Here is a 13,020-nt window from a genome sequence, read left to right on the forward strand (position 1 = left end):
TCATCACACATGATCAAATTAGCTTTTAATCCAGCATTAGAGCACGAAGCCAAGCCACTGTCTCACACAGCCCTGTGACAGGATCAAACACTGTTCAGCAGCAAAAGGTACAATATTATAGCCTGGTTACCAGTGTTAGTGCTATCATGCCACTCCTTGCATGTTTGTTTGGCATGGCAAATAGTGGCATGATAACAAACAGACTGGTACCAAGGCTAGCAACATTCTATGGACTCATTCTATGATTACATTCTGCACGTACTGTAGGAAGTGAAGACCATAGTGTCTATTGTATTTACTTTTGAACATAACAAGAAATTGGACAAGTCCATAACTGAGCCATTTCCTTGGAAAGTCTTGTTTGAGTGGTGATTGCAATGACCGCATAGACTCTGATCATAAGAAGTTTTAAGTGTTGCTGAGCAGTAGCCCGCACTTGTGATGCACTGCACCATACTAATGACCATAGCATCAACACTTTCTTCTCACATGCCCACCCTGAGGCATTGCAGATCAAAGGCAGTTTCACATTAATCAAAATATTAATTTGTGTAATGGAATTATATATATACCTGAGCAAGACCATCACTTTTGCTGGTGCGGGCTACTGCTCAGCACCACTTACTTAGCAGTCTATGCAGTCATTCAAATCACCACTCAAACAAGACATCATTAAAACATCTCCACTATCCGGATATTGGGAAAAAATATATGTCAAATACTGAAATATTTAAAATGACCATCCCTAAAAAGAGAGAACAAAAACATGGTGTTGACAGAACACCAGTTGGTTGATCGTAGCCTACCCTTTCTCATTTAGATAACTTAATTCTGTAATTTGATTTCAATTTTGCATTCATTAGAAATCTCCCACTTCACCTGCTACACTTGGATCCTATATAGGAAATAAGACTGTCCAAAGGGGGGGGAATAACAATAATAGGTTGCCCGAAAGTTGTCTTTCTTTTTAGACGTGTATTTTTTCCATATAAAGACACCCTTTTAATAAAACCAACTATATGCATTGAGCTTGTCTGATGCTTTAAGCACACTTGTCTTATTTCAACAAACAATGACTCAATGACACCAGATAGCAAGATAGTCAGAAAAAAAATCCTTACCCGACCATCCTCCACCCGCTCTTGCCGTCTTTCGCAGATTCTGCTATTACTCTCCTGAAGTTGCTGGTATAGGCTACAGAGGAGTCAGCAACCTTTCATGTGTAATGTCAACTTATCTTACTATTTCTACCGATCTGCGTGCCAGTTAAGATTTTCATATGCACACTTATAACGTGTTCGCATCTCAAAATCGTTGTCATGTACTTAATCAAAATTCTATCCAAATAAATGATCAAAGTACAAAGTAACTTCTATTGCCATGTCAACTGTGAAAATAGCCTACATAATGCCAACAAATAAAAACATTGCAGCCTGCAGGTAGAAAATATCCTGATCAAAATAAATATCTTATAAATCACATTGGCTACGAATGGCCTGCCTGCAACAAACTTGAAACATTGTATAAGATATTCTGGGCCTTCAGAGTTTCCTTGTGCCACTGAGCTCAGGACAGACAGCTGTAGGCTGGCTATTTGCACAAGGGATAAGAAGTAATCAGGTAGGCCTATTTTATGAGGTTCCACTGGACCAGAGGATTACATTTTTCAATTTCAAGCTGAGTGGTTATCGAAAGGGAGAGAGACAGAAATATTTTTCAAATATACTGAGTAACTATTATCATTCTCAATGGATGAAAAAAATACTTTGCTTCCTGTTTGAGGTGAAAAAACATTACTTGAGAAGCTCCACAGCTCATTAGTGGTGGTGCGTTAAGAAATACTATCAGATCCCCAAATCGGCACATTTATATGCCTACACTTGCGCACAGGCCGGTAGCCGAAGCTTATAGGCCTACTTCTAGGCGTAATCAGGTGTCCTTACTCAAAATTGACAGAAGCATCCAAAAAAAAGACAGTTACTAAATTAACAAAACTCGTAAATTGAATGACTTAAAAAAAAAAAAAAAAAAAAAAAAAAACTTGTTTCTCACAAGTGTAGCATAGGTTGTGCGCTCTGCAAACAATGTGTCCACTCCGACAATGAGAACGGTAAAGACTGGAATAATAGACTGCATTAACGGAAATTACAGTAAACAAACATTGTAGATTTAAAATAATTGAAATTAAATGGTAAATGTACTACTGGTTATATATGTAAGGGGGAATTGATAGACTAACAAGCAAACAAACAATTCACAATTAAGTTATGAACAAAGAATGTGCCCAAATTGGAGGGAGAAAGAGCATTCTGGAGAGACGTGCATTGTGCATCTTAGCCACACTCCCCTTCTTGGAGTGTGCCATGCCCACAGCCGCCACAATGGATTAGTTCACTGAGATGGGCGCGAAAAAGACATGTGTCTTGTGTTATATATAAATAACTGCTCAACTAAAAAAATATATTGGTCGACCAACAGCCTGTCAACCAAACAATCGACCAGTGGACTAACTGGGGTCAGCCCTAATAGGGAATAGTGCCATTTAGGATACATCTACAGCAGGGGTGTCAAACTCATTTCGCATCGTGGGCCACATACGGCCTAGGGAGATGTCAAGTGGGCCGGACCATTAAAATTATACCATACTCTGCTATAAATAACCAAAATATCATGTCTTTCCTTTGTTTTGGTGTAAAGAAGCACAAGAACATTAGGAAAATATTGAAATTTAATGAACTATCCTTTTACAAAACATTTCATGAAACACCTCATATTTCCTTAGACAAATGTGCAATTTACTTTTATCATTCACAAATATGCATTGCAACTGATCCCACTGATTGTACAAAGGCACAAAACTTTAATTGGTACTGAAAAATATAGTAATGCACTTTAAGATTAAATGAGACTTTTAAAGAAAGGAATTTTTAAACCACTTACACATACGCATATAAAATCTAAATGTAATCCCTGCGTACACCTTACAAACTAAGGAGAGTGAGAGTTTTAAATGTGTAATGAAGAAAGTGTTCGCCTGTCCTGTAAATCTGTAAACTTCATACATGAAACATACATACACATACAATACATACTGAAAATTTATGGAGTTGTATGAACAGTAGAATTCCATCACACAACTTTTGTTTTGAAGCTGCTGACTAACATTAAAGTGCACATTTTTTAAATCACCACAGTAAGGATTCATCTTCACAGAGCTGTATTCTTTCAATGCAAACAGTATCTAAGGCAGCATTTTAAAGGTGTTAGTCTAGTCTGGACTTGTATTTGTTCCTGAAACTTGGCATCTTTTGGCCTGTACAAGTGCATCAACACCAGGTGTCATGTCCTGACTAGCTGTCACTTTCAGAATGTCATTTAAGTGCTTGTTTGTGAGCCTTGAACGCATTTTTGTTTTATTGATATTCATCACTGAGAAAATTTGTTCACAAAGGTAGGTTGTCCCAAACATGCACAAAATTTTAGCAGCCAGGGCTGTTAATTTGGGGTACCCTGGTAGTAGATACTGATAAAATCTGTCCAGACCTACAGAGGCAAATTTGCCCTTCAAATCTGCATCACACTGCAAATCAATTATCTCTAGCTGAATTTCGACCGGCAGATCAGAAGCTTTAACTGTGAAAGGTGAGCGAAAAACTGAAAATTCTGTCTCAAGTTCACCAAATACCTGAAAACGTTTCTCAAACTCCCGCAGTAGTCCTGCAATTTTGTCTTTGTACCGTTTCATGTCCGCATCAGGTCTGGTCACACACACATATCTCTCAGACAGGGGAAATGAGCAGGGTTGCCATTTGCCAGTTGCATCTCCCACAAAGTCAGCTTCAACTTAAATGCATGTATGTTGTCAGAAAACTGTGTGACAACTTTTTTGCGGCCTTGCAACATTTTGTTCAGATTGTTCAAGTGTTCAGTAATATCAACCAAGAATGCAAGGTCCCGTAGCCATTCCTGAGATTGTAATTCCAACACCGGTTTTCCTTTTTTCTCCATGAACTGTCCGATTTCCTCTCGTAGATCAAAGAAATGCCTCAGCACAGCGCCTCGGCTTAACCATCTCACTTCAGTGTGGTATGGCAGGCTGTGGGTAATGTTGCTGTCGCTGAGAAGTTTGTCAAACTGACGATGGTTCAGACCTCTGGACCGGATGAAATTTACAGTGCGAACAACCACCTCCATGACGTGGTCCATTTTCAGCGACTTGCAACACAATGCCTCCTGGTGCAAAATACAGTGAAATGTCCAGAAACGATCTCCTCCATTAAGGGCTTGTACTTTGTCTTTGAACTTTGTCGCGACACCTGCTTTCTTTCCGACCATGGATGGCGCGCCGTCTGTAGCCAGGCTGACAGCGCGGGACCAGTCCACTCCAACTCTGTCCAATGCAGCAACGACAGAGCCGAAAATGTCCTCGGCTGTTGTGGTGTCCATCATTGGCACCAACTCAAGAAACTCTTCAGTAACAGTCAATGTCTCATCAACTCCTCGAATAAATATGGCCAGTTGGGCCACGTCTGTGATGTCAGTGCTCTCGTCAATTGCCACGGAAAATGCAATAAATGACTTGACTCTCTGTTTCAATTGACTGTCTAAATCTGCCGATAGTTCCGAAATCCTCTCTGCTATAGTATTCCTCGTCAGGCTAATATTGGCAAAAGCTTGTCGCTTCTCGGGACATACAAGTTCAGCCGCCTTCATCATGCATCGTTTAACAAAGTCACCGTCGGAATACGGCTTCGATGCTAATGCTATTTCGCTAGCAATTAGGTAGCTGGCTTTTACCGCTGCTTCACTGACTTCTCGGCTCTGGATGAAAGTTGACTGCTGTTTCCTCAGACCCGCCAGCAATTCGTTAATCTTATCTCTTCTCAGTTGTCCTTGCAAGCCGTCATATTTTTCGCTGTGATGAGTCTCGTAGTGGCGTCGAATATTATATTCCTTCAATACCGAAACTTGTTGCAAACACACCAAGCACGAAGGTTTTCCGTGCATCTCTGTAAATAAATAGGACGTGGTCCATTTTTCTTTCAAAATTCTACACTCCTTATCTACTTTTCTCCGTTTGGATAACGACATTTTGGCTAATGAGGGTGTAGCGGAGAGGTAGAGACCAAGGTATTAACAACGTCGTAACAAGCAGCAGATGGCGCATTGATACCGTCTGCTGTTTTCAGTCTGTCTCAGTGATGCGGCTTGTCTTCTACTCTGATGGAAAGAGTGCGCCCCTTAGCGGATAATCCATGAATTGCAGCGAATTAAAAATATTAATTCCATGTCTTATGCATTTTTTCCACTTTCAAATTATCCTGCGGGCCTGATCGAACCTCCTTGGGGGCCGGTTCCGGCCCGCGGGCCGTATGTTTGACACCCCTGATCTACAGAGTTGTGATTTAAGGCCTGGTGTTTTTCTCTCTGCAGGAAGCATTCTACTATAATGACAGAGGTCCTAGATGGTAGACATGCTGGAACACCCAAACTAGGCTTAAATCTAGACTAGAGGTCGAACGATTTCAATTTTTCTTAACAAAAATCGTTTATAAAAAAATAAAATAAAAATCTGCCTTTTTGGACGCCGATTATGGCCGATTTCATTGCAATCTACGAGGAGACTGCGTGGCAAAAAGAGCATTCATGAAAAAAAGCACAATCAAGGCACAAAATGTACCTTACCATAAACATCAATGCCCTTCTTAAAATCAATACACAAGTATATTTGTTTAAACCTGCATATTTAGTTAAAAGAAATGCATGATAGCAGGCAATATTAACTAGCGAAATTGTCACTTCTCTTGCGTTCAGTGCAAGCAGACGCAGGGTAAATGCAGCAGTTTGGGCCACCTTGCGAATTGTGTGAAGAAATTTTCTTCCTAACAAAGATCATAATTAATTTGCCAGAATTTTACATAATTATGACATAACATTGAAGGTTGTGCAATGTAACAGCAATATTTCGACTTAGGGTTGCCACCCGTTCGATAAAATACATAAAGGTTCCGTATTTCACTGAAAGAATAAATGTTTGTTTTCTAAAATGTTAATTTCCGGATTTGACCATATTAATGACCAAAGGCTCGTATGTGTTTACTATATTATAATTAAGTATAATTAATTTGATATAGCAGTCTGACTGAGTGGTGGTAGGCGGCAGCAGGCTCGGTAGCATTCATTCAAACAGCACTTTACTGCATTTGAAAGCAGCTCTTAGCAATGCTTGAGGCACAGCACTGTTTTTGACTTCAAGCCTATCAACTCCCGAGATTAAGCTGGCAATACTAAAGTGCCTATAAGAACATCCAAAAGGTATATGAAATACAAATGATAGAGAGAGAAATAGCCGACGAGGGGGGAAAAAACAATCACTTTTACTCCACACGCAGAGATGCATACAAAGCTCTCGCTCACCCTCCATAAGGCAAATCTGACCATAATTCTATCCTCGTGATTACTGCTTTATAAGCAAAAAGTCAAACAGGAAGTACCAGTGACACGCTTAATTTGGAAGTGGTCTGATGAAGCGGATGCTAAGCTACAGGACTGTTTTGCTAGCACAGACTGGAATATGTTCCGGGATTCACCCGAAGGCATTGACCAGTTTACCACATCAGTCACTGGCTTCATCAATAAGTGGATTGACGACGTCGTCCCCACAGAGACCGTACATACATATCCCAAGCAGAAGCCATAAATTACATCCGCAGTGAATTAAAGGCTGGAGCTGCTGCTTTCAAGCAGCGGGACACTAACCTGAATGCTTATAAGAAATCCTGCTACTGCCTCTGATGAACCATCAAACAGGCAACGCTTCAATACAGGACTAAGTTCAAATCCCACTACACCGGCTTGGATGCTCGTCAGATGTGGCAGGGCTCGCAAACTATCACGGATTACAAAGGGAAACCCAGCCACAAGCTGCCCAGTGACACAAGCCTACCAGACAAACTAAATGCCTTCTATGCTCACTGAGGCAAGCAACACTGAACTATGCACGAGAGCACCAGCTGTTTCGGACGACTGTGTGATGACACTCTCCGTAGCCAATGTAAAACAAGTTAACATTCACAAGGTCACAGGGCCAGAAGGATTACCAGGACGTGTACTGCGAGCATGTGCTGACCAACTGGCAAGTGTCTAAACTGAAATTTTCAAACTCTCCCTGACCCATTCTGTAATACCTACATGTTTCAAGCAGACCACCATAGTCCCTGCTCCCAAGAATGCCTTTCAAAAGACGACCGCCCGTAACACTCACATCTGTAGCCATGAAATACTTTTAAAGGCAGGTCATGGCTCACATCAACACCATCATCACAGACACCCTGAACCAACTCCAAATTGCATATCGCCCCAACAGATGACAATCTCTATTGCACTCCACACTGCCCTTTCCCACTTGGACAAAAGTAACCTGTGAGAATGCTGTTCGTTGACTACAGCTCAGCGTTCAACACCATAGTGCCCTCAAAGCTCATCACTAAGCTAAGGACCCTGGTACTAAACTCCTCCCTCTGCAACTGGATCCTGGACTGGTGGTGAAGGTAGGCAACACATCCCTCAACACAGGGACTCAGGTGTGTGTGGTTAGTCTCCTCCTGTACTCCCTGTTCACCCACGACTGCGTGGACACGCACGACTCCAACACCATCATTATGCTTGCCAACGATGTGACGGTGGTATACCTGATCACAGACGAGACATCCTATAGGGAGGAGGTCAGTGGCCTGGCAGTGTGGTGCCAGGACAACAACCTCTTCCTCAACGTCAGTAAGACAAAGGAGCTGATCGTGGACTACAGAAAACTGAGGGCAGAGCACACCCCAATTCACACTGACAGGGCTGTAGTGGAACGGGACGATAGTTTCAAGTCCCTCGGTGTCCATATCCTTAAGGACCCATCATGGGCCAAACACACCAACACAGTCATGAAGAAGGTATGACCTCCCCGCTACAGAAGGTAGTGCGTACGGCAGAGTACATCAATGGGGCCGAGCTCTTTGGCCTTCAAGACCCCGACACCAGGCAGTGTCAGAGGAAGGCCCCCAAAAATCAGCTACCACATGGCAAGCGTTACCAATGCACCAAGTCTAGAACAAACAGAACTCTGATCAGCTTCTACCCCCAAACCATATGACTTCTAAACAAGGACTGCTGAACAGCTACCCGGACTACCTGCATTGACCCTTTTATGGACTAACTCTTGCACCGACTATGCACACACCACAAACACACTGCTGCTACTGTCTATTATCCATCCTGTTGCCAAATCACTTCATCCCTACCTATATGTGCAGCACATAACTACCTCATAGCACATCGACTCGGGATTGGTACTCCCTATATAGTCATTTAATTTATTTTCGTTATTCACTCTATTTATTCCTTGTGTCACTATATCTTTAACTCTACATAGTTGGAAAAGGACCCGCAAGTAAGAATTTCGATGTTAGTCTGCACCGTTACATACGATGCATGTGACAAATAAAATTTGATCAAAGAGCTGTGACACGATCACTTGACATCACTCTGCTCTAGAATTATTATTTTTTAAATGCCAGGGTGGGGGAGCAATGAGAGCAGCAATAACTAGCAAACGACTTTAGTGGGTTTCTTTGTTTTAAAGTTATGTTGTGGGTGAGAAGTTCACAAGAAGCTCTGGGTATTCAGATCAAAGCATACATGGTTCATTTTGAGCCTAATTTACACCTAGAAGCAGTGGCGTGTATTCATGGGGGAAGCCAGGCGTCGCCCAAAAATGTACCAATAAATGACATTATTTTGTCTCCGAGTTTCATAGTGTTCCTTCATTTCGCACGAGGCTGAATGTATCTCACCAGAGAAAGCATCCGAGCGAGCGAAACAGTTTTGTGATGAAACGAAAGGTGTAGTTGAATTTATTCTGCCACTTCTTATCGTCTCAGCCTTAGGCCTATATATCACAATGGCAAGGCATATAAACCCATCAGTTTAAAAATGAATTCAGTAAATGTCAACCTAGAGAGCCAGGCAAATAAAAGCAATTTTCTAGACAATATTTTGGTTTGTTGCTAGCCAGTTCAAGTAATGACCAGAGTACAGTCGTGGCCAAAAGTTGAGAATGACACAAATATAAATTTCCAAAGTCTGCTGCCTCAGTTTGTATGATGGCAATTTGCATATACTCCAGAATGTTATGAAAAGTGATCAGATGAATTGCTAAGTCCCTCTTTGCCATGCAAATTAACTGAATCCACAAAAAACATTTCCACTGCATTTCAGCCCTGCCACAAAAGGACCAGCTGACGTGTCAGTGATTCTCTCGTTAACACAGGTGTGAGTGTTGACGAGGACAGGGCTGGAGATCACTCTTGTCATGCTGATTGAGTTCGAATAACAGACTGGAAGCTTCAAAAGGAGGGTGGTGCTTGGAATCATTGTTCTTCCTCTGTCAATCATGGTTACCTGCAAGGAAACATGTGCCGTCATCATTGCTTTACACAAAAAGAGCTTCACAGGCAAGGATATTGCTGCCAGTAAGATTGCACCTAAATCAACCATTTATCGGATCATCAAGAACTTCAAGGAGAGCGGTTCAATTGTTGTGAAGAAGGCTTCAGGGCGCCCAAGAAAGTCCAGCAATGAAGGTTCTCCTGTCCTCAGTCGACTCTTAAAAATGCAGGGCACATGCTGTTTCCCCTCAAGGGCAAATTGCTCTCAGGAAGCATGTGGCTCAAGAAATATTCTTCCCCACTTCCAGTTCAAACAATTGAGACAGAATGGAAACAAACCAAGTTGGGAAACATTCTGATTTTCCACCATGCATCATTCTAGAAGTTTGATTTTAATTTGGGATGTGAATAGAAGTGAGAGACTCGAGATACAATCTTTGTTTGAAGCCCTCTTCCTTGATTGATACTAGCCTAGCTGGGTATAATTTTAAATTGTATTTCTATCAGAAAAAAAGGCCATCATTGATTTAAAAAAAAAAACATATTGGTCAAATTAAACATTTGTTTTTAGGTGCATTTTCCAACCTGTTAGTTGCATAATCCTAACAGGATGGAACCTAACAGGGTGGAAATCTGGAACCTAAATTAGACATAGCTCTGTGTGTGCAAGATTGAGCTAGCATAACGGTGAAAACTTGAATCCGATTTTAACTTCTCTATCAAACATATTTAAACATTTTGAAATTTGGTTAATTTTCTCAATAACTTAGCCGAACAGAGTGGACATTTATGAGTGTGACAGACTAACATGGGACATTAAATGTATTAATATTTCTCGTGGAAGTGGATGAATAACACCGGGGGACATGGCAAAAACGCCTACATCCACTGCGGAGAGGGGGGAAATGTGTTCAAAATGCATATAATTCCCTTTCAAGGTCCATATTTTTGTTTAAGGTAAAATGACAGCTGGTTTTATATTTAAAGCATTTTGGAATCTACATTTTACACTAAGTGAAATTTCCTGGGGACAGAAAAGGCACCGCATACCTAGGACAGACCCAGCCAGCAAGCTAGCTACCGCTTCTTAGCTAACTAGCTATGCCAACAACATAATAGGCTAATTAGCTAGGGGTAACAAAGTCAACAGAAACTCGTATGCCAGTGAAAATGTAGTGTAGACATCTTGGTAGCATAAGAATAAAAAAGGTACAATCGGCTTGACATCGATAGGAAATGTTACGATTTTTAAAAATTAAATGTTAATTAAGTTAGGCAGTAACGTTATCACCATTTCAAAAACAGAATGCCATCCTGCAGCTTGCTGATGCTAACTAGCTAGCTATAAAACAGTCTGCTAACTAGCAAGCATCCAGCTGACAGCTTCCAATGAGTCAAATCTCGGGTTGGTAGATATCATCCTTTTACTTCTAGAACTAAATAGGTTTGCATATTATATCCTAGTTAGTTAGCAAGTTAAATACTTAAGTTAGCGTTATGTGCCATCTTTCCATGCACTTCAGTTGGGAAAGGGTGAAATCCCAAATTAAGTTTCCTTGGATTTACACAGGACTTTGCCAACAACTATGGTGATGTATCATCAACTCAGCCTAACATGGATTGTTTATTTTAGTCTGCAGGATAAATCGAAAGGAATGTTCAATAATTTTTCCTTTTAGCTAATCTCTTACAAATTTGCGCCATATTTGCGCGAGCCTCACGTCCAGTCCAGGCATTGCAACATTGTTGCCAGACCGAATGCTGGGAATGGTACACTGGAAACAAACACGCCATACAAAAGTAAACGCGACTTACCTTTGCAATGGCTTTTTTGTATCTCATGACGGCTTGCTGGATGAGAATATGGATTTTGATATTTCCATCTCCGCACGGTACCACCACCCTAGTCCTTCCAAAACACACAGTCACTTTCATAGTTTAATATCCGATAGATCTTGCCCAGATTCGGAGGAAAACCGAGGATAAATTCTCCCTTTGAAAGTCAGCCGAAACATGAATTATCTTTGGTTATTGAATCTTGTATCCTTAAAGAGATGAGACCAAAATATCTTTCACATTTTTATCCAGGGACGACATTGTTAGCTGTGTGTTTCTGACCACCTGTTTAGTCTTTCTCCTTCTGTTTCGACGTTCCCAGACTAGTGCAGAGAGCAACAGCTCCATCAGGATTCGATTGGGGAACGGCCTCCACACGCCGGTCAAGATTGGAACTGTCGAAGGTGATATATGGCGCGCGCGAGCAATTGCACCCATGTGTGCGTGATCAGTGGGGTGATTTCGAAAAATATATGAGATCTTAATAATATTTTGAAATTTAAAAAATATATCCTGCAAAGGAACCTCTTTAACATGCAACATTATTGAATCATATCCCTACAAATGGCACACTACTCCCAGTCCCTAAACAGTAAACTAGGCCTACTTTAGTAGTAGACATATCACAGGAACCCTCCAGGAGATCAATCTGCTGTTCTATCAACTATTTATTTCTGATACGTGTGTATGTGCGTTCTGCAACATAAAAATATATTCAAACGCTATAAACACGTGTAGGCCTATTTTGATGAATCCAACTTAAACAAAGATATCCAGCACTTAGGAATATAGTTATTTTTGTTTTATTGCATAACAGAAATCTCAAGGACATGTTCTGGCCACAAAACCTTGATCTCCACCTGCCTGATGCTATTTTGGTGCTTTGTTCTAGTGTCCTAACCTAAAACTGAAACCAAGTCCCAATGAAAACCAGAGCAAATCCATGTGTGAAGCTTGTGGAACAGCTGCCTTGACTTGACACATAGCTACAGTTCCACAGAACATGACTGTATGTGTGTGAGGAACCTGCTCTCACCATGGCTGTGTACCAAATGGGACCTTTTTCCCATAGGGCCCTGGTCAAAAGTAGTGCACTATAAAGAGATTAGCTTGCCATTTGGGATGTAACACATATTAACTTTTTATATGGGCTTGTGCTCCATGAACAGTGCTGTCCCAAAAGCGTGGGCTCATGGGTGAGTCACACATGTTCTGAGGCAGAAAACCAAAGAGTTACTGAATACAAGGCAATTTGTCTACTAACTACAATATGACTTACATGGACATGCTTTTTTATATCTTCCTATGCCCCAGGGTTGCGCTCAATTCAAATTGAAGGCAGTCAATTCAGGAAGTGGATTAGAATTTAACATAAAGAAATGTAAAACGTAATAATTAGCTTCTACTTTTCAGTTTATTGGGAAGTCTGAAAATAAATGCAATTTTTTCAATGATTTAATTGTAATTTTAGTTTACTTTCTGAATTGACTACCTTCAATTCGAATTGAACCCTACCATGCTATGCCACAGAATTGATGAGCATAACTTCGTGCCCCAAAAGCCTGAGCTAAAGCAGAAAACCAAGCTATTTCACAATATCTTGTGACTTTTCTTAACACTGGTTCATGGACTTACAGTACAAACAGTAATGTGTTTGTCTCTGGACACACTTTTATAAAGTAAATATTTATCAACATTGACCACCTGATAGAAGATCTTGACCAAGGCCAGCGGGTGCAAATGCTTT

General features: G+C 41.0%; 1 protein-coding gene across 6 annotated transcripts in view; it reads right to left on the reverse strand.

Annotated features, from left to right (window-relative positions):
• LOC129823659 (partitioning defective 3 homolog) overlaps positions 1–11,649 on the reverse strand; it is a 219,398-nt gene extending 207,749 nt beyond the window's left edge. For 4 of the 6 annotated variants that reach the window (XM_055882545.1, XM_055882543.1, XM_055882544.1 and 1 more), the window contains exon 1: positions 11,253–11,649. In XM_055882545.1, coding sequence (XP_055738520.1) covers positions 11,253–11,372 — 120 coding nt within the window. In that variant the 5' untranslated portion in view covers positions 11,373–11,649. The remainder of the gene's footprint in view (positions 1–11,252) is intronic. The other 2 variants (XM_055882546.1, XM_055882541.1) reach the window with 1 other exon arrangement.
• Between the last annotated feature and the right edge of the window lie 1,371 nt (positions 11,650–13,020).

The sequence above is a fragment of the Salvelinus fontinalis genome, chromosome 26, assembly GCF_029448725.1.
Source record: "Salvelinus fontinalis isolate EN_2023a chromosome 26, ASM2944872v1, whole genome shotgun sequence".
In the NCBI taxonomy this organism is placed as follows: domain Eukaryota; kingdom Metazoa; phylum Chordata; class Actinopteri; order Salmoniformes; family Salmonidae; genus Salvelinus; species Salvelinus fontinalis.